General features: G+C 42.0%; 1 protein-coding gene across 1 annotated transcript; it reads left to right on the forward strand.

Annotated features, from left to right (window-relative positions):
* Positions 1 to 11,109: 11,109 nt before the first annotated feature.
* Positions 11,110 to 21,721, forward strand: slc1a5 (solute carrier family 1 member 5). The gene is made up of 8 exons (XM_080459892.1): positions 11,110 to 12,005; positions 17,284 to 17,326; positions 17,432 to 17,500; positions 17,595 to 17,761; positions 18,173 to 18,406; positions 18,544 to 18,738; positions 18,825 to 18,959; positions 19,856 to 21,721. Exons 1-8 carry the CDS (start codon positions 11,497 to 11,499, stop codon positions 20,079 to 20,081), a joined length of 1,578 nt encoding a protein of 525 aa, XP_080316018.1. The 5' UTR covers positions 11,110 to 11,496; the 3' UTR covers positions 20,082 to 21,721.
* Positions 21,722 to 22,603: the final 882 nt, after the last annotated feature.

Below are 22,603 nucleotides of genomic sequence, written 5' to 3' on the forward strand. Positions count from 1 at the left end.
CACTTACTACTCTCAATATTGAAGCATTAAGATGGAAGGGAAAAATGCATGAGAAAGGTATCCGGGGATGTACTGAGGGATTGTAGAGATTAAAAAAAAAAGAGTAGCATAAGAAAATATTGCAATTCTTAAAGTTCTGGGTGCAGACGAGAAGGTGAAAATAATATTCTCTCTACTCTCCCGACCCGCTGCAGTTCAACAAAGTGGACAGGATACATGTTTTTATCGTAATGTAATCAATTGGTAAAGAAAATCTGCCAATACAGGCAAAATCAACACCACTAGTTTTGTCTGTAAATACACTAATAACTAATTACTATCATGAAATTCATAATGCAGCACAATTACTAACCGAAGTTGCCGGGAGCTGTCAATCTCTTTTTCTTTTCTGCTCCCTACTCCAGCAGTTAGGTGTTAGCCACTTATGACTTGGTATTTACTAAACTTGCATATTTTAATTGCTGCCATGTGTGGGATGTCAAGACAGCGTCTCCCTCAAGGCCTTGTGAATAATGGTTATAAAACCTGACATACCAGCAGAAAACTTCTCAGAGAGGTTGCTTCCAAATCTTATGAAATTTCACTTCTAGATCTGACTGACCTCTGTTCTCTGTTCTGGTCTGGATCAGTTACAGCCAACTCGTCTCGGTCGACGGTACTATTAATATACACATGTTACATACAGGCAAACAGGCATGTATTGCTTTGACAGCACACTGTAAAGACACAGACACGTGGCGTGCTCATGTGTGCGCACATGAACAACCGTAAGTGCTCACAAAAATGTCCAAAACACTTCTGCCTGACACAGTTAAGTCGTTTGCTTTTTAAAGGTTATCCAGATACAACCTGTACCAATGAATTGGAAGACGAGTGTTAGCTCTATTTAATATTCAATACATGTTGCTGTAACTAAAATAACACTGAGGCGAGCCTCAGATCAGTTCTTCTGCAGAGATCGGCCCCGACTGCATCTCATGTATCACATTGCAAAATGACTCTTGGCCAGTTCACAGAAACTTAATATCTAAACCAGAATGCAGCCTTGTTCTCATGCTGTGTGTGAACTTATTGAGCTGAAAACTGCATACCATGAATATAGAGCCCTCATGTCCAAACTTGTACGGATGCTGTGTAAAAAAAAAAAAAAAACATTAAACAGGATGTAACTCCCACAAGCAAAGATGAATGGAATTCTCTGTTGTGAGAAATTAAAGTTAAAAATTGTTCCACAATTTTACTAAATGTTCCTCAACATTAAAGTACCTGGAAGAAGAAAAACAACAATAGGTTGAACGTGCAAACTCCCCACAGGAAGGGATATTCACTCTGTGAGGCGATGTGGCCGCCTCTTCTGGTTTCACACACACGTGCAAATCACCACATCTGGTCTTCATTTACATGGTACATATTGTCCCAACTTCATGGATTTGAGGTTGTAAATGCGAGGCTTTTTCTTTTGGCCAGGATTTACACAAAAACATCCTCCCTTATAGCCTTCAACAGTTTGACCAGCGCGTCTCATCAGAAGACGCAGTTTGATGTTTTCATGCTTGAGAGATCAGGCTGGATCTTCAGAGAACAGATTCATGTGAGTTCTGCACACAAGAAGCCTCTTATGCAACACGTGTGCTTGTGTACACTTCATTCCAAGTGAGTGGAGAGTAAATATTAAAGGTATGATGACTCAGCATTCGAGGTTACTATTAGCCACAGAGAACTAGAACATCCACGTTGAGAAAACAACTTCATCAAATGAAGCATTCTTTTGAATCCTCAGGGATTTAAATCTTTCTGTTTTTTGAATCTCCTTTGACATTTTAGACTTGAAAGAAGTCGTAAAATGTGGCCGTGAAACAGAACTGTATCTTTTCCCCTCAGTCCTTTGTTCTTCAGGTTCCGTCCTCACCGAGACAAAGAAATCTAGTGAACGAAAATGGAGTAGGAGGTAGACGGGGTGGAATGGTGGGCTTCTGAAAAGAGAAGATTCTGTGCTCGTGTGTGGGGTACAGTATCGTATAACTTCCATAGGAGGACTGAGTGTTTGTCGAGCTGAGAAAGGAGGGGGGGTTGGGAGGTGTGTCAAGAAGGGCGTGTGGAGCTCAACAAATCAGAGCCCTCACCAGTTCAGTCTGGCTTGTACTGCCTTGGCCTGAATGTTCCCTGCAGAGGTCCTGAGGGAAGATTGTGTCCCGCCTGTTTTTTAGCCTTCAGGTGGTTTGTCTTCCCAAACACTCATCTAACTGCCTTCTGTATCCCCTCGGTGGTTAGAGACCCTCTGACCACTGTTGCTGCAGAAATAAAAGACCTATCTATATGTGGGACTAACTTCCTGCTACCTGCCTTTTGAGAGGAAACACATGCACCGGACATATCGTGGTTGAGCCACTTTTAATGGGCACGGAAGCGTTGAGACAATTTGGCTAATGAAAGAATCGCACAGTTGTTGCAGCTGTGTCGGCTGCACACTGGTAGATATGTATAACTAGTTCAACCACATTTCAAAGTTGCTTGTTTTTATTGAGAGCAGCAATGTGTGGAAGTCATTTGAGTGTGATGAACTCACTGACTGGTATTAAAAACTAAGTCTGAAGTTATAGGAACCTTTATTGCTGCGAGAAGGACAAGGTCAGCAACATTACATGGGTATTGTCACAGTCGCATCAAAACGTGTACTGACTGATGATCTAGTTATTAGTTTAGTATAGAATAGTGCCCTTTGATATAGCAAATGCTTGATAATAAATCAACTGTAATAATCATTTCCAACAGAGTTATCTTCAAAGCTTCAATGTTGTTTGGGTATTTTACAGATAGTTTGTGTTGCTCAAACATTGTGGTAAAATACATGCAGAATTTGCTAAATGAAAATGTAATTAAGATCAGTCCAAAAAAAAAAAAAGTTGTTGTGAGCCAGCTGAAGAAATGCTTCTCATCACAATAACCACAGCATCTATGGCAAAAGCAGAGATGTGATACAATATCCAGTGAATCATGTTATTGAATTGTTCAAGTGGCACTACAATAGTATCATATGTACGTTTTGTAACACAATATCAAAATATACTTATCTAATACCACAATTACTATGAATACTGCTATATTGAGACGGTCCCATTCAGTGCTGAGATAAAGTACTGCTTTACTGCTCACTGAAGAGTGTACAAGAAGAGCAATCCACCTTCATTTATTAGGGTCCGAGCACTGACAGTGCAAAGGACCCTATTGTTTTATTTGTGTTTGAAGAAAATATAGTAAGCTAAGTCGTTTGTGCTCATTGTTTTTCACCTTCACGTGATAAAGCTTAGGATCAGTAACTGATAATGAAGTGAGGTTGTTATAAGCTTCAGTGGAGAGGGGTTATGGATGAGGTAGATGTAAATAGAGGCAAAGAACAAACCTGGAAAATATAGTATAATATGGAACCTTTAAATAACTTGCACTTCATCAGCTGTAATCTTGGTGATGTTTTGTTGCAGGACATCGTCATATAGATGGCAGTCATAATAACAAAAAGTGAAGACCTGCTTTACATTTGTATTTCTGTGTGCATGAGTCTCTCCAGGGGAGTAGTGTTGCTGCGCAGGGAAAACAAGACCCCGGAGACTGGTGTCCTCTCTGCGTTATTGATCGACCTCAGTCTAATGTAGGTCATTTATTCACATAAACACACTGACACAAACATCTCACACACTGGTCCATGCATGGACACTGCAGTATTTGTGTGTGGTTGTCTTTGACAGTGAGAACGTTGGTGCGCCGTGGGTGTGTTTTTGAGTGAACAAACACATCTGACCTCCAGCAGGTAACTCCACCTCTCACAGACTGAAACAGAGAGACTGAGAACAGGCAGCAGGGATCCAATTACATGCCTTTTAGCACACACACACACACACACACACACACACACACACACACACACACACACACACACACACACACACACACACACACACACACACACAGGACGGGAACATTTCCTTTTTCAGTGCTCCTTTTTTATTTAACGAAAAGCATCGAAGATTATCAAAAGTATTGTTTCCTTGATCCTTTGTTCTTTCTAGTTGGATTATACAATACCAATGTGTTTAGATCTCAGACATGCCTGACATTTGAAAACACAGATTGCCCGTGTTGTAGGACACTGTCACAATACATCACTTATGGATACAAGGCAGGTTAAAATGTCAAAAGTAGTCTTTCAACCAAGAGGAAAACAAGTTCTGTAGATAATACGGGGAGAAACAGTGGCAGCTTAAATATTCAAAGTTAAAACACATGAAGAAAAAAAAACAAAAACAGCTTGTCACCACATGCTGCAGTTTAAAGCAAGTTCTTCCTCAATAAACCCCCTCCGTGTGTGGGTGACTATAAAGAGTGAGGCTGATTAAATTGAACTTGAAGTACAGTATGGGTGGATAAAGTGGATCGAGATTTACTGATGGAGCTGTTTGTAATCATTGCAATCGCACAGTCCAGACTTAAATTAAACGTGGAGTTCCACAGGGTTCTGTCTTAGGTTCTATACTTTTCACTTAATACATGCTTCCTGTGGGGAATATTATTAAAAAAAAAACCACTCCATTAATGTCCATTGTTATGCAGATGATACACAACTATATTTATCTATGAAATCAGAAGATACTAATCAACTTTCTAAACTAGAAGCTTGTCAGGAAGACAAAAATGCTTGGATGAGCCATAATTTCTGGCTTCTGAACTCAGATAAAACTGACATTATTTGGCTTAAAACATCTGAGCGAGATATTATCTAAAGATGTAACACTAGATGGTATTACTTTGACCTCCAGTACCACCGTGAGGAACCTGGGAGTTATTTTTGACCAGGATTTATCCTTCAACTCCCACATTAAACAAATCTGCAGGATTGCCTTTTTTCACCTACGTAATATTTCCCAAATTAGAAACATGCTGACTCAGAGTGATGCCGAAAAACGAATCCATCATTTGTTACTTCGAGAGTAGACTATTACTCCCTATTACCAGAGTGTCCAAATAACTGCTTAAAGAGTCTTCAATTGATTCATAATGCTGCGGCGAGGGTCCTGACAAGAACCAGCACAAGAGATCACATCACTCCAATACTAACCTCTCTTCATTGGCTCCCTGTTAAATCTAGAATAGAATTTAAAATCCTCCCTGTAAAATATAAAGCTCTTAACAACCAGGCTCCATTGTGTCTTAAAGAGCTGTTAGTCCCATATCTCCCCAGAAGAACACTCGGTTCTCGGAGTGCTGGCTTACTGGAGGTTCCTAGGTTTTCTAAAAGCAGAATGGGAGGCAGAGCTTTCAGCTTTCAGGCTCCTCTTATGTGGAACCAGAACCCAGTTTCAGTTAGGGAGGCTGAAACAGTCTCTACTTTTAAGGCCAGACTCAAGACCTTTCTATTTACTAAAGCTTACAATTAGGGCTGCTTCAAAACACTTGTCGGGTTTCTCTCTGTTGAAAGCACCTCGAGATGACTGTGTTGTATTTGGTGCTATATGAATAACGTTGAATTATGATCTCAAATTCAAAAGTATGTTTGTGGTTGATCGCCATGGTATCATTCAGGACCAAATGCCAAAGTGTTGTTCAATAACTGACGTGATTATTTTCATTGAAAAGGAAGTCCATGTAGGAATCAAAGGCGTGCTGTAACAGACATGGGAGGATGGTTGTCGGCAGGGCATGTGAGTCTGATTACACAGTGTAAATCCGTAAATAAGTTGTGGAGGCCCCTCCTGGTCACATAAGGCTTGAAGAGATCAGACAGGGTTTAGGGGCCTTTCATTTGGTGAGGCCTACAGACATAACTCTAATGTCGGATGTTGACTTGCAGCAGGAATAAATGGTTCTTCTAAAATAAAATAAATTCGTCTCTCTTGATTTAACGCAGCAGTGAACTTTACAAAATGCTCATGTAAGAATTTGCAAGTGTGAATCCTAACATGTTAAGCAGATAGAATATTTTATGAATTAAACTATTGTCCTCAGGGGAAGACTCCTATCTGGAGGAAATTTCCTGGAATACGGTGAGAACTATCTCAGTCCCAAAGTGGAATGACTGCCTGCAGCATTTCCACCAGAACATCTAAAAATAATCTGTAACACATGTTAAACTAGTGGTCTGGAGCCTTACACAATGTGGACGCATGGCAAGTCGCGATGCCTTACGTTTCTAAATACAAGAAGCATCTGCTTCACGTGCTTTTTCGATCATCAAACCAATTTGATATTTACGTTTCATCATCTTAATAATCAGCCATTGCGGAAGCACTTTTTGTGTACTTCTGGTGCCGGGCCCAAGCTTGGATAAATGGTGAAGGTTGTGTCAGGAAGGGCAGCCAAAAGAAACATGCAGATCTACCGCCACTGGTTCTGTTGACCAACAGGGTGCGGGTAGAATCTGGCTGTTGCAGGTAGTAATCCGCTGTGACGAGCAGAGAGACAAAGAAGATCATCTTGGTGGTGAGCACGGAGCACAATGTTTCAGGCTTAAATCTGGCTGATGCTCTCGCGCCATTCCTCTTTAACCCTTCGTTGGGCACTACATAAGAATCTTCTATTACTACTTTGTTAAACTTGTTCCACTTTTTGTACACTAAATGAAAATAGGAATTAAAAAAAATAAGTTGGAAAGGGTAGAACTGATCAAAGGTTCACTTTTTTTTTTTTTTTTTTTACAATTTTAAATTTTTCTCCGACTTCATTTTTTTAATAAAGCATACAATCCTGCTCAACATAAAGAAAATACTATCCCATAACATCGTGAGCTATTTTCCAACAGAGGCCCTCTCCTATCTTTTTAGATGCATTGTTCCTTGTTCGTTCTACAATGTTGTCCGCACAATGCAAATGAGCCGATGATCACTCAGGAGCACGGCACCTACATGGATTAGGACCCGCTTTGCTGAAGGAAAGAGACAGAGCACAATAAAGTGATATTGTTTTATTTTTAGATGAAGTGAAAGTCAGATATCCTTCATCTTCTGTTCTGCTTTATCCTGCTCGGAGTGGTGGGGCCTGAAGCTGGTGGGAGCTGATGATGGGCAGAGGCAGGGAACACCCTGGATGAGTCGACACTTTTTATTTATATATATTAACGCGGTGTGTTTTCTGAATTGTTTCCACTCTCACTGTGTTTTCTGTAGCGTCGTAGGGAAAGCCACACAAAGTCCATGTGCTCTTACTTGGGTTCATAGACTTGCTTTGCAAATATTTGATTCAAGGAATGTACCCAATAAGGGTCTCACTAAAAAAAAAAAGAAAAAAAAAAAAAGAAACACTAAACATGGTGCTGGTTTGAAGTCTTTTATACCCCTCCCTGACGTCCCAACATTCCTGTTAAATTAACATCCAGCTCTGCATCTTCACCATGACTCAGTGAAATTTCTTGTGCGCCACCCTTGGAGGTTTTGGGCAAACATTCTTATGATTTTATCATCTCTTTCATGGAAGGACTCCTTTGTCTCCCGCAGGTGAAACAACAGCTTTGGGGTCTATGAAAGCCTTTTTTGTGCAGCGCTTTGATTCCGTTACATGGCCACTATCAAACTTCAGAATAAAAGGTCTTACAGCAGTAGTGCATTCAGATTAGGTATTAAGTTTCCTTTCTTTCTCCACCTTTCTCATTTTCTTGTAGTCAGCCTTGGCATCTCTCACCTGTTGCTCTCATGATACCCGAGACAGTGGTGGTCCGTTGTCTGATATGTCACAGATCAAACGGTGGACTTCTCTACTCCACCTGTTTTGTCCTTCAGCGCTCTGCCACCGTACAGTGTCATAAACAAGACGCCAGCTTTCCAACGCCTCTGTTCAAGCAGTTCGCTGTGGATTTTCCTTCAGGGAATCAAACCTGCAAACAACAATCGACAATCGAATTCGCGGCTATCTGGAGGCTGTACAGAGGGATCATGTTTACCTCGCTCGCCATCTGTTTCTGTAGTTTGAAAACTTTTATTCTCGAGTAGATAAAAGTAGTGTCGGGTTACAAGCAGGGTTGGGTCATTTTAAAAGCAGTCCTTGACAAATATTGGAGTTGCTTTTAAACAAAAAAAAAAAAACCTCCAACAACTTAGCATTTGGAAAAGTATCCAGAGTGTTACTTTCAATGTTTCTTATTAAGGATATCTAAACATGATACAATTTCCATTCTTAATTCACTCTGCTTGAACACATGCACTGTCGCTTTGTATTCAATGAGACTGATAACGTTACTAGCAGTCATGCAGAACATGGAACAACTTGAAATGAAACAATTACCAAAAGACGATGAGAAGAAAGAGAAAAAAAAATGTCAATGTTGTACACACAGGGTTTTTTTTATAAAGAAAAGCTTTTGTAGTGTGTTAAGTAATGGTGGTACAGTAACACACTACTTTATACAGACAACTTTATGGCAGAGCTGTTTCACTGGATCATATCAGTTGTATCTCCAGAAGGGGTTTCTAACTACTAATTCACATTTATATTGAGCTGAAGCAGCATCTCTCATATGCACAGCTTTGTTTACAGATCATGGGAGCGCAGGTACATTTGACAAAATAATTTTTAAAAATGCCTCATTCCAGTAATTTCATTGAACCAGTCAAACATTCGTATTTCAAGATTTATTACCAACAAATAAACAATAAGAATTAAGCAATTTTGTTTAATTCTTCAGAATTTTACATCATCTTGAAAATCAAAAACACAGTATCTTAATATAAGAGAGTAATTTCAGTTTTCTTTGACCAGAGACCACAATTAAATCAAAATCCCCCCAAAATTATTTCAACTTTTCAGTTCATTTGTTATGTATAATATTGATTTTCTTTTTCTTCTTCTTATATTCAAGCCAGTCAAATTCTGACATCGAATAGGTGGAAAAAGCGATGACCCACAGCATGTGCATTGAGGCTGTGCATTCTGTGTTTGTATAAATGGGGCCAACTCTAGAAAAACTCCCTCCGCTCTCATGTGCCAGTGGGTTTAACCATTGATGTTGAGTCCTTTCTCACAGAGCATTTCACAGAATCACAGCGATTCCTCCCAATCACTCACACAGTCAAAGGGAACAAAGAGAGAGCTTGAGATAACAGACTGGGCACTGGGGGGACAGCGTCCTACAGGTTCTGGTCCCGCGGGTCTTCTTTGGTGTTAAAGGTGCCTTTCCCACAAATTTCTAGCCAGTGGGATCCCTTTTAAAAAAAGGACTTGGATTGTTGTTTGAGGGTAAGCTTACCTCAGCATGTCTTGGGCCCATACACACATGTTTTAAGCAGCGGGACTGTAGGCCTCTGTGCTTCAGACAATGAGAGTCTGTCTCTTGTTACTGTGTGACAGTAACCTTGCCCAAAAAAAATCCTCGGGTGGGATCCATGAAACCATTATGCGAATGGAATTTTGAACATTTTTTTTTGTCTGTTTTCAACACCATTTATCATTTTACATCGCTTTGATTTTGGGGTTTCTGCTCGACTCGTTGTGGAAAAGACTAATCCAGTGTTGTGGAAAAGGACGCCTTGCTCCATGGTGCTTTAGGAATCACCAGAGCACAAACGTTAAGATTGTTATCGCTGCATTTGTTGTTCCATGTGCATTCCTCTTCAGTAAAAATTGTATACTTTGTTGAATTGGCGCTTGCGAGGAGGACAAATAAGCACACACAGGAGGGAAGTCACATCAAAGTCCAGCACCCAGCAGCCTTCACAGCTGTACAGGCAAAGCACCTCTACCGCTGCATCAGCTCATGTGCCCCAGTTTAACTGCCACTCTAATGAAGGGCAGTAATCTGGGAAGAGATTAGTGGAGGTAGATAGAAAGGCATCTTTTTGAATGTACTATGTTTTCGATGAAGTCAACGATGATCATGGAAATGTAAATAATTACACAGGACGGATAAATGACCGCAGGCCTTTTGTTTGTGAAACAAGAAAACACATCTAATATAGTGTGTGATTTTTAGCTCGCCGATTTGATAGTTTGAGATTTTTAAACTCCAAAACTGGCTTCAGGATCAGTGCTTCAGAGTCATCTGACTGTTCTTCTTTCAACTCCATGATGCAATAAGTGTGGATGGTTGCAACTTAATTAATATTTTGTAAAAAAAAAGCTTATGTGTATTCTAAACATACGATTTTACCATCACTCAAGCTGATCCTCAGTAACTTTAAAAAACAATTGACTTTGTTTCCACCATTTGCTTTCTTAATTAAATGTCATACAAAATGTTCCTTTACTAAATTACAAAATCCCAAGGTTTTTCCTCACAGTAATCCAACCAGATGTCATCACATAATAAGGTTATTATACTTCATACAAAACCTTCATACATTAAGCAGAGTGACCAATTTTCATTTGTGATTTCAATTTGTGTCAATGAACATTAAACCTTGAAGTAATTTAAATAAAATCTTGATATTTTTCCCTTGTTTGCTATAACAGTTATTTATTAATTTTTTGTACCATTGAAGATGCTTAAATGGATTTTAAATAGCTTAGTAACTGCACTGAAAAACCAGATGTACAACAATGTAATTATAGGAACATGTGTAATGTTGACGGAAATAAGACAAAAAGTCAACAAAACGAATATTATGAAGAACTGGCCTGCGAGAGGCTGCATTCATTACAAAGAAGACACCATCTTTGAACTTTTATTTATTTATTTGTTAGTCCATACCATTGGGAGCATGGACACAGAAAGCCCATTAAAACATGTGGAACATTTAGGAATAGGTTGCTGCAACTTTTGTCTACGATTCGGCAAATGGTTTCCGAATAAATCCATAAAAATGGTGACAAAATGTCTCATACAAAGAGGATGGGAGAGGCACCTAGTGGAGGAGATCAGTATCTGTTGTGAGGGAAATGCTGAGCTCAAAAGAGAGGCAGGCACTCAAAATTACCTCTGGAAGTTCCTAGTTTTAACTTAGAAGTGTAACTACCGAAAGAAGATGTCAGTGGCAGCCTTGCTTTTGATAACTTTAGTTATTCTCAGCCTGGTAATAATAGTAAATAATCTTACTACGTGTACGTGTACGGGAGTTTGCCTGCTCACACAGTGTAGAGATATTTGCCTGCAGTCTGTCGGGTTACACTACAACCTCGTGGCTGAGTTGCATCAGCATTAAAGTGAATAGAACCTCGAATGCCACAGAAATACCTGAGAGGGAGCTGAAAAGAGGTGACGCGGGGGGTGCGGATGACGTGTGATAGACAGGACCCGTCCTTCTGCTGGTGGGAGCGCGAGCACGCCCAGTCCCACGTCGCGTGGGTGGAGATTAGGTTTCCCGGCAGATAAGCTGCATACAAACGTTGCAGAGCAGGCGCGCATCAACACAACAGGGGCTGGAAGGAGGAAGTTACACGTTAGAGAAAGCCGCTCCCGCCTGGTCAGCTTCAAGTGAGAAGTTTTAACTTACCGGCTGAGCATCGAGTCCAGAGGAACAGCACTCGACTGTAAAGTTACCGGCTGGGTCTTGACTTCGCGTCGTGGCTGACAACGTCGACATGGAGGAAAGGAAACAGTCCAACGGCGAGGCGCCTCTCGAGTCGTTGGCTAACGGGATGAGCCACAAGAAGAGCGGTCCGGAGCCGCTGTCCCAACGGCTGCTGCGCATCGCCAGGGCCAACATGCTGGTCATCCTCACCGTGGCCGGGGTCATCGTCGGCGTCTTCATCGGGCTCGGCGTGCGCAACGTGGACCTGACCATTACGCAGAAGCTCTACATCGGCTTCCCGGGGGAGATCCTCATCCGGCTCCTGAAGATGATCATCATCCCGCTGGTGGTCTGCAGCCTGGTGTCCGGGGCCGCCAGCCTCGACCCCCAGGCCCTGGGCAAGCTGGGCGGCTGGGCGATGCTCTTCTTCCTCGTCACCACCCTGATCGCGTCGTCCATCGGCGTGGTGATGGCCTTCATCATCACTCCCGGGGCTGTGACGGTGGACAAGCCCGCGGGTTTGGACGATGTCATACCTGCTCACAAAGAAGTTATCGACTCCTTTCTGGACTTGATCAGGTGAGTGTGAGAGACAGGGACACTTCCTCTAAAGCCCACTCACACAAACTCAAGTAACTAATGTTTCCCCTCTGTTAACCATGTGATAGTAAGAGCCGCACGCGGCGTGGATTAATCACGGTGTTGTAACCACAACAGCAGTTGCATCAGCTCTGCTGGGACTCCACCAGAAAGCTCATTCCTCCTCAGCGACTGCGTTTCTTCTAACCGGATCCTGGTATTTGCATATAGCCGTTCGAGCTGTCTCTTTTTATTTTATCGCACGTGGAGTCAAAAGACACGTGTGTGGAGGTTTCCTACACGCGGGGCAACTTCCTGCTGTGAAGGCAGGGGTCCACTGCACCTTTACGCAAGCATAAGACCCCTCAATACACACTAGTTGAGATTTCTGAGGCGATTGAACATGATTAATTACACCTTAAATAGTCAAACCCCACAGCCAATTGTCCAAAAGTAAAACTCCCTGTAATTATATAAGAATTTAAATAATCCCTCTTTATTATAGTCACAAGCAACAACTAAGAAAAAATGTAATAATGTAAGACTAAAAACATTCAGAGGAGAGTCTGTGTGCCTGCCTCTCCTTTGACCTCAGCTTTTTCCGGTCAACAGACGTTTTTTTGTGGAAATGTTTAGCTGACTCTTTAGCAACCTATTCCCGACCATCCTGCACTTTTTGATGTGCTTTTTGTGTTCTACTCCAAACTGTGCGGGACTAGTTACTTGCAGAAACAAACCGGAGAAAAAGAAAAAATAATAATGAAATTAAAGGGCTGCTTGCCACTAAGGAAGGCAGCCATTTTGCTACTGTTATGCTTGTCTCTTGTTTTTTCCACTTTTATATATTGTTTGCACCAACCCACCACAATAAATTCCCTGTATTGTGAAAGCTATACCTGCCAATAATTCAGTTTCTGATTCCGAAAAGGGAACTTCCTTTCTTCAGTGTGTCAAGTGCAACAAATTACAGTATTATTCTGTTCAAAGCACCAGTGAGTTCATATAAGTGCATCATTGTCCATCAAAAAAAATTATACTGGACATGTCCACACCAGAGAAGAAATTAGATCCATCCATCCAGATTTCATTCCACCTGTGGTCACATGGTAGCTGGAGCCGAGGCAGGGCACATTCTTTTATAAGTGCTAACAGAGAGAGAAGCACTCACATGGCACAAACGTGAGTCATCAATATTAGAATGCATACCTTTGACATGTGGGAAGAAACTGGAGTACCCAGATAAAGCGCATACATGAAGAAAGTGTGAACAACATAATGAAAATGAGGTGAATCGCACTAGAATATCTTACGATGTCTATATGTAATGATAACCACAACAATACTTAGTAGTTCATTCGTTTGTTGTACTTGTAAGATCCAGTATGATGGCATTTGAAACCTGCTGAACCTGTTCGCTTTAGTACCTACTGCTCTGAAGTTGTTTGGAGTCCACGTATTTTTCTCTTTTTTGTTTTTTTGGTCAGTGAATTCCATCTATGAGATGTGTCATTTAAGCCTGACACACACTACAGGATTTTTTAGAATCGTCACAGATTTAGAGACCAAACACTTGGTCACAAAAGACAGATCGCACATGATCTTCCTCTTCTGATCTGATGAGTGTGTGGTGTGACTGCAGAGCCCACCACACACTGACCGATCCTTCAGCAGAGTATCTACATGCATAGGTCTATGTTCTTCACACGCAATATTCCAAATTTCGCGTAGTCATACCAGTACTCATGACATCACACCCCGTGCTGCTCGGCTCCTCTCGGAGCAGGAAACACACTACAGGATTTCCCCTCGCAAATATTGAACATGTTCATTGATTACGATCTCTCCTTCCGGGCGGATTGGACCAAATAAAATCACTCACAGGAAAATCAGGCTAGATTAATTTATTTTTTTGCAGACACCCGACCATCGGGCCTGTGCTCCCGATGCTCGGGAGGGTGGGATCGGGACAAAAATCGTCCCGATTATCCTGTAGAGTGTGCCGGCCTTTAGTTTAAAAAAAAAAAAAAAGGGGGAACTCATGGCTCATGTGCCACCACATCTCCTCGAGAGTGAAAAGGGAAGCAGCTATGTTTAGAGCAAGTAAACACTTGCGTCAGACTGAATCAGTGAGGTGGCTACATGTCACACAGTACTTCCTCGGGAGGAAGTTACCCAACAGTTTCCATAAGGTGCGGGTTATTTTTTTCCTCTTAATAGCGACTGTTTTCCCATGTGGAGGGAGAGTGACAGTGGGGCTGGGGGGTAGGGCAGGGCAGAACAGACATTCCTTATCTGTGTCAACAGCAATTCAGTAGATTACATGTTATGAGAAGTCGGTGTGTTCCACCTCAGAGTTTGCAGACGTGGCCACACATCAGGTATCATCATGGGCTGAAAGAAACGCTTTGGAAATGTCCCCCTCCAATATTGGTTAAAACCTGCTCTGTGTTTAGACTAAACAAGGAACATTTAAAGGTATATTTTAGTCGTGATGACGGGCATCACGACACCGTAGAAGGAAATAGGATGAAGTAGGACAATAGAATAAATGTCAGCCTGGACTGTGGTGTTTTGTGCTTTCCATTGTTTATAAGTTTTAGATTAAAGCAGCATTTTGAACTCCCAAACCAAAAAAGACCTTACTGTATGGACTCATTTGGATAAAAAGTTTATTGTTACTATCTGCCCCTTTTTTTTGAACTGCCTGTAGCTGCAGTGTAAACATCTTTCAGTATTTGAGACTGTGCAGCATGCGGATCTGATGACAGGTCTGTTCTTGTGCTTTTTGGAAGGCTTTACAGCTATTTGCAGTGTACACAGCTGCTTCCTATCCTCCACCCCATTTTCCAGGCTCTTATAAGATCTCCTACACCTGACATGGAAGAGTAGCAGTGCATGGTAAAATGGTCAGAGGTTACCATTTTAGTTCTTTGAAGAAAAGCTTGCATAACTGTAACTGCACTTACATTTAGGACTATCGCAGCAGGCTTGACCGTTTCCCCAAGAAAAGCTTTGTCACGACCTCACACTCATTTGCGCGCCGTCCTAATAGGGACGGCAGGGGAAGCCCGTGCCTCTCATTAGAGCGAGCCCTCTCGGCGTTTGTCCTGCTTAGTTTGGACTACAAAAGCTGTGTGGGTGTCACTGGCTGAAACTGACAGCAGAACTGCCTGTCCATTGTGTAGACACACACACACACACACACACACACACACACACACACACAGCACAACCCTAACTACATGCCAGCAATGTGTATCAAGTTTTCACAGCAGCCGCATCTTTGTTGACATTTCTTATCTCCGATCATAAACCATATGACTACATTCACAGGAGATAGCCAATATTTACTAGTGTCAGCACCTGTTGATTAGTTGTATGCCGTTATTTTTTATATGTTTGACACCGTGATAAACTATTGTAACACTGTCAAAAGGCAAATTTTCCTGTGAAGGACTTAACACAGTGAAACTTCTATGTTAGTTATTTAATACACATAGACAGAAATATTTTAAGATTTTCTGTTTTCATTTTGCCTGATTTATGACTTTTTCTTCTCACTTAAAGTCATGACATATTTCAGAATATATATTTATCACGTATGTTGTGTATTGGTAAGAGTCAAGATTTATTCCGAATCCAACATATGAACTTAACTGACACATTAACACTTTTTTATTTTGTTTAAAAAAAAAAAAAAAAAAAAAAAAATGCTTAGTCATAGTTGGTGATGCAGTGTGTTTGTCTTACTTCCATTAACCTGCTACCGAGGAACCACAGGGTGTGAAGCCCAACATTTCTTCTCTGTACATCCACATAATGCGCCCACTGCCTCTTTCCTGTTATAGAAAGTGTAATAAGATGCAGGGAAGGCGTCGGCATCGCTAAAGGCCAAACAATCAGCAGCCTGACAAAAGAGACGCGCCCACCTAATGTCACGTGACCGCGCCGTGAGTGCCACTTGTTGTCACGACACTCTTGTCCATTCCCTTTGGCTGTACAATAGTCGAGTTTATTTATATTGCCACAAGTCACGTGGACATCTGGAAGCATCCGGATCTTCTATATACTTATTAGGGTGAAGAAAACAAAAGATTGGAGGTGGGGTGGGGGGGGGGGGGGGGGTAAATGTTTCCTCCCACACCTTGTGCCAGGAATTTGAAGTCCACACACAAAGCAACGGAAGTAAAAGTTTCAAATCTAAGCAACTTTAGAATCAATAGAGTTTAATGATTGAGAAAGAAAAGGAGCAGCAACTAAAGAGCTGAAGTAAAATACCATCATGCGGAGAACTCTTAGAAATGGACGCTATTGTTTAATTTGGGGGCTGTGAACACACCTCCGGCACTAAAACACATTGATACATGATACCCGGCACAATCAACATAATAAGTAATAAGTTACACTTGCGTTACTGCCAGAAGCAGTGGCGGTACACTGCATTCCTTTGTATTTCTTTTATTACTGATCCACAGAGCGCTAAAGGCACAGTTACAGCCGTGATGCTCTGGTCTTGTTTCTTTATGAAATTCTCGATACTCCAGCTTCTCTTCCCATCTCAGTGATACAAATGAATTTGAATAAACAAATAGTGTCCAGCTTATTGGGCCTGTTGCCTGTCATGTGAGGTGTAATCCAGATGCACTGTGCGTTCAACAAATGGGAGTGAATGGGTGCAAAGATCTGGTAAAGTCAAGGCCTCATTACAGTAAATCTATTAGATTACTGGAGTATCGGGGCCAAACCGGGTTTCATGCATTCTTTGGAGATTTAAGATGCACTTAAGTGTGTGTGTGTGTGTGTGCTCGTGCTCGTGTGCACAGAGGAAATAACGCCACAACTTGAGGTAATACAGGCACAAAGGAATAACGGGATTAATCGATCAATTCTCTCGGCTATTTCCACCTGATCGGCCTCGTGATCTTTCTTTCTTTGCTCTGACTGTCACTGATGAGCACGGCGAGCAGAGCAGCAAGATGTGACCCGTCTGATTGGCTTGAACTGTCCATAACGACAACATACGTATGTCTCTCTGCCTCGTGTCTGAATAATACGTCAAAGCTGTTTGCCTGGTGTGTTTGTACTGAAGGAGTTGCGACTTTAACTCTGCTTTATCCATGGTATGTGAATATGAAGAACCAACGTTCGCTCCAGTTCAAGAATTATGTAACTTGTAGTTCTCTGTGGTTCTGTCTTTTTCCTTTGGCCCTTTCCGAGTAGCTCATTGCACACCAAGCTCGGGTATTTAAAGTATTGTTTTCCTTTTTCTTCCTCGCAGGAACATCTTTCCTTCCAATCTGGTTTCAGCTGCTTTTCAGTCGGTGAGTATTTGATTTCAAAACGACCCTCGGCGCAGTCACAGCCTGGAAATTCTGTCACGGGAATATTGAAAGCGGCTAAACTATAAACCGCCGTCTCTCTTCTAGTACGCAACGGGCTACAAGTTGGTGAAACTGAATGGCACGGACGGCAAACTCAACATCACCGTTGAGAAGGTGGGTGAAGTCGGTGGTGTTTTGGTATGAAACCATCTGCATTGATGGGCTGAGCTGTTAAAGGTTGGTGGTCTGTTCTGTTTTCATTTGTCAGGTTCCCATTGGAACCGAACAGGACGGCATGAATATCCTTGGCCTGGTCGTGTTTGCCATCGTGTTTGGCGTGGCTTTGAGGAAGCTCGGCGAGGAGGGAGAGATCCTGATCAAGTTCTTTAACGCCTTCAACGAGGCCACCATGGTGCTGGTCTCTTGGATCATGTGGTGAGCATCAATGAGTGTTTCTTCATCACACGAGTGGATAATAGCTGCTGTACTGTGAACAGTCGGCCTGGTCTTGGTTCTGGTTGTGATCCTCACGCAGCGGCTTCATTTTGTCCGTCGTCTGATTCATCTTTGCACTTTGGGGACAACTTGTGAAAATATGAAATCGTTCCCATATAAACACACGTGTGTCCTCAACTATTCGCCAGTTGTTGCAGCTCGGCGAGAAAGGAGCTTTAGTTTAACTGAGCGAAGAGGCTTTTGTTAATAAATAAGACGGTTGTAGTAATCCTCGTGCCTCTGAAGAACAAAAACAAGTATGTACTTCTACATACATTTATTAACCTTCCTCCGTCCACCAGATCCGCAGTGTCCTCCTGCCTCACGTCCTCACTCTCCGTCTGTCTGCAGGTACGCTCCTTTGGGTATCATGTTCCTGGTGGCTGGTAAGATCGTGGAGATGAACAATGTCGCCGCTCTCTTTGCATGCCTGGGAAAATACATCGCCTGCTGTATGATCGGACACGCCATCCACGGCTTTCTTGTGCTGCCGGCCATCTACTTCATCTTCACACGGAAGAACCCGTACACCTTCCTCTGGGGTATCTTCACAGCTCTGGCAACGGCCTTCGGAACGAGCTCCAGGTAGAAATCCCACCCGCTTCTTTCACAAAGTCTCACACGCCACCGGCTTCTCTGGGTTGTCGCTCTCGCTGAGATTCCCTGCTCCCTCCTCCGACACGAGTGCGCTCACCCCTCTCACTCGCCTTCGGCCTCCTCAGCTCTGCCACGCTGCCCCTCATGATGAAGTGCGTGGAGGAGAATAACGGCGTGTCCAAGCACATCAGCCGCTTCATCCTGCCCATCGGAGCGACGGTCAACATGGACGGAGCCGCTCTCTTCCAGTGCGTGGCCGCGGTTTTCATTGCCCAGCTCAACAACACTTCTCTGAACTTCATCCAGGTCATCACCATCCTGTAAGTACGGGAGCTACCGAGACGGTAAACGTGCACAAGGCTCAGTGTGGGTCTGATGTTGACTTTTTGCTTGCTCCTTGTGTCAGTGTGACAGCGACGGCGTCCAGTGTCGGAGCAGCGGGTATCCCCGCCGGGGGTGTCCTGACTCTGGCTATTATCCTGGAGGCCATTGGACTCCCGACCAGTGACATCTCCCTTATCCTGGCTGTTGACTGGCTCGTGTGAGTAAATTCTCTTAAGTTAGGAAGTAGATGAACTTCTTCGACACTCGGAGCTACTTCAAAGCTACTGAGCCAGATAAACTTTTTACAAACTTCCTGGGCGATAAGAGTTCTTGGTTCACTGTAGACGGTAATAAATATTTCTGTATGTGAAGGAGAACAGACTTCTTTTTAACAGGGTGTGAGGTGTGATGAAAGCAGGGCAAAGAAAGGAAAAAAAAACGACGACTTGGCAACTGAATAATTCAATAAAATCCTCCTAATAAACAAGCTAAATGTGAGGCTGTTATAAATGCTCTGATTGCAAAGCCTTTGTCTTCATAAAGTCCATCATCTAACCAACAGTGTGACGCAAACCTGAGCTGTCCTGCTCATGAAGGGAGGAATTATTTTATACGCTTAATTCAACAATGAACTTCAAAAAATTTTATTTTTTATTTTTGCTCATCACACTTTGTTTCACTTTTTGAAAGTCGTTAAACACATTTTTGAGTATTCATTGGACACTAGATGGCGCAACGCAGCCGATTATTCTAACTCGCTTGTTAACGTACCATCGCTGTAGAGAATGGTTCGGTCCACATTTTTGCTGTTTTTAAGCAGTTTTGTGTTTTTTTTTAAAAAAATTTTTAATTTTTTTTAGAAATTCTTTTAAGTTTTTTTTTTTTTTAGCTGTTTAAGCAATTTTTCGTCATTTCTTGAGTTTTTAACCCCCCCTGAACAGATCAGGGACCCTGATCTTGAGAATCGGGTCATTGTAGAACATTTGTAACGATCCAAACTTGCTTCAATCGGTGTTGTGTACTTTCACAGTTTTTCCCCACTTGTTTGCCGTCCTCGTTGAGTGAATGTTGTTCGTATTAAAAGTGTTGCCTTTCCCTTCATGTCTCCTTCAGTGACCGTACTTGCACGGTGCTGAACGTGGAGGGCGACGCATTTGGCGCCGGGCTCCTGCAGCACTTTGTGGACCGTCAAGCCAGGCAAGAGGGAACGGCGCTGAATGAGATCAGACTCGACGACGATCTATCGCCGCCGCCCCCCGAGCAATCGCCGCTCATCGAGAAAAAAGAGGGGAGGGGCGCGAAGGCGGATTCTCCGGTCGGCAGCGAATCTGCCCTGTAATCCAGCTACTGACGTTCTCAACCCCCCCCACAAGCTAGGACCTCCAGTTCAAGACTCCTTTTTCAATTCTGCCCCGAGAAGAGTACACGGAGAGAGAGGACGGACACTCATACCCACAATACAAAGAAACGCTCTCTGATCTTAAATGCTTTTCACAGGGAACGGCTACGAAACCCTACATAGGACGCTCCGAACCTGCGTCGTGCACAATGGCCTGTTCTGTGAGACTCGGTGAAGCACGTGGGCCGGTTCGCTTCCGGCCTGCAGTCGTGTTGCTTCAGGTTGTTTCTTCATCAACTTTGCAGTGAAAGTTTCCTCACGTCTCCACGCCGCTTAATAAGTCACTTAGTTGTTTATTTTTAAGCGGGACAGATCGAGCTTATCTAACTTGCTCACAGCGAATCAACAGTTGGGACTCTTGTCTTGGAAATTTCAAACATTTCGGACTGAAAAGTTGATGAAGTCCTTCCTTTTTTTTATTTTTGTAAGCTGCAACCTTTTATAACAGTTTTCCCCTCCAACTTAAATCTATTTAACTCAACCATTTGTGTTTAGATTGTCTTGTTAAAGAGTCTCTAAGATACTTTTTTTTTTTTTTTTTTGGATGCATGTCAGTTTTATCCAACTTTATTGTCGCCACTTTCGTACAGGTTTTGCTGACCAAATGCAAAACATTTACAGTTGAATCTCAAAACATCTGAATAAAATAGAAGTCTTTTTTTTTTTTTTTTAAGGTTAATTCAAAAATATTTTGCATTTATACACATGAATCAAATTAATTGGTTTTATATTTTTAGCTAATGGGATATAAAAAACAATGTATTTGTGAATTGATTGTAGGAAGAAAATTTTTTTTAAAGTTTTTTGAGAAGCACTTTGGGGAAAAAATAAGCAATAGTTGCAATAACCGGCATGAAATTGGTTGCAATCTTAAAGAAATGCAGAAAAGAGTCTGTTTTTATTGTTTTGAGTGAGCTTGAAGGCTTCTATCAGGCCGTTATTGTTCATGCACAAGGAGTTCTCAAGGTTAAACTATTTTTCTGAAGCACACCAAAATGAAGTGGTTTTTCTTCACAAGCGTCCCAAAGATCAATGAAGGAGCTTTTTGTCCGACAGACTTGCAATAAGTCACCACACACACACGCGCGCGCACACACACACACACACACACACACCTGATCTTCTGCCTCTTCGACTGATGTGGATCGTATGGATCAACTTCTGCTTGAAGACTTCCTCCCACTGTTTGTTAAAGACCAAAAATCACCGCCTCGGCAAAGAAAAAAGAGGAAAATGACGGAACTCCTGGATGATATTTTCTGGGAAGTGTGCTATGTTATTTTTCTAAACTGTAGTCTTTTCTTTTCCTCGAGATGTTGCTTCTTTGTGGGTTGTGTTGGACGGCCACAGTCCTGCGTGTTGTGGTTCCTCCGTGCTCCAAACGCACCTGAATTCATTGACTCCGCAGGAATGTAATGACTTGACTCAATGCGGTCAGGTGGATAAAGAAGGAACGTGTGCAGAAATATGACCCTCCGGGACTGGGAGTACCCTCCTCTTTTGTTCAAAAAAAAAAAAAGAACCTGTGATGCGATTTCATGCTTCTATAAGAAAAAGATTTTGCTCCTTCCTGTTGGTTCAAATTAATGAAATTTAATCCGTAGAATTTAAGTGCACGTGAGCGTCTCCATTTATTTATGCCCGATGGCTTTCAAGACTATAAACACTGTAACATGAAATACTTGTTAGGCAAAGCTTTAGGTCTCTTTGTGTGTGTGATGATTATTTTTTGTAATTAATATTTATTTCTCAAATCAAAATCCAAAGAATTTCTCCGCAAACTTTGTTATGCTAGAAACTCCAAATTTACTTTACCTTTATTTTTATTTTATTTTTTGCCGGCTCCTCTAATCAACTGGCTGGTGGAAACGTTTCAACTTAAGTTCTTTTTCTTGTCTCGTCCTTAGCTCGTTTATACGAGGTTGTCATTTAGTAGATTGTTCGCTGAGGCAGACATGAGTTGTATCTCCCATGTTCAAACACTTTTAAACGTTCTTCTCTGTCTTTATCATCTGTTACTGCTCAAGGTGGAAGTTAGTGCTGCATATGCCAGGACCATGAAATAAGTCATGGATCTTGTTTTCTTTTTTTCAAAGCTTCACGTTGTGCTTCTTTCGCTGTATATTTTATTAAGGACATGTATGACTACATTGTAGGCCTGAGACCTGACTTCTTATGTCAAGTCCTAATCTGTCACTGCAAAGTGCTAAACCAGCACTGCCTCACTATATCAACTCTGCTTCTTTTTTTTTTTTTTTTTTAATTGTCCTGGTGCAAGGTTATTGAGAAGTTATCATTCCTTTCTGAAATCTTACACCATGTCGATGTCTGGTTGAATCTTGTTGGGTGTTTGCACACAGTAGTTAATTGTTTAGGGTTTTTTTTATTACTGTGGGACAATTTTATTTTTATTTTTTTTTAAAGAAACGATCTAAATTCCCGGTTACCATTTGAATGTACAG

The sequence above is a fragment of the Lipophrys pholis genome (assembly GCF_963383615.2).
Source record: "Lipophrys pholis genome assembly, chromosome: 3".
NCBI lineage: Eukaryota > Metazoa > Chordata > Actinopteri > Blenniiformes > Blenniidae > Lipophrys > Lipophrys pholis.

Excerpts from the sequence above, each read along its gene's own strand:
- slc1a5 (XM_080459892.1), top strand. The coding sequence starts at position 11,497 with ATGGAGGAAAGGAAACAGTCCAACGGCGAGGCGCCTCTCGAGTCGTTG. Across the intron at positions 17,327-17,431 it reads TTTCAGCTGCTTTTCAGTCG|TACGCAACGGGCTACAAGTT; the intron begins GTGAGTATTTGA and ends TCTCTCTTCTAG. Across the intron at positions 17,762-18,172 it reads CTGGTCTCTTGGATCATGTG|GTACGCTCCTTTGGGTATCA; the intron begins GTGAGCATCAAT and ends GTCTGTCTGCAG.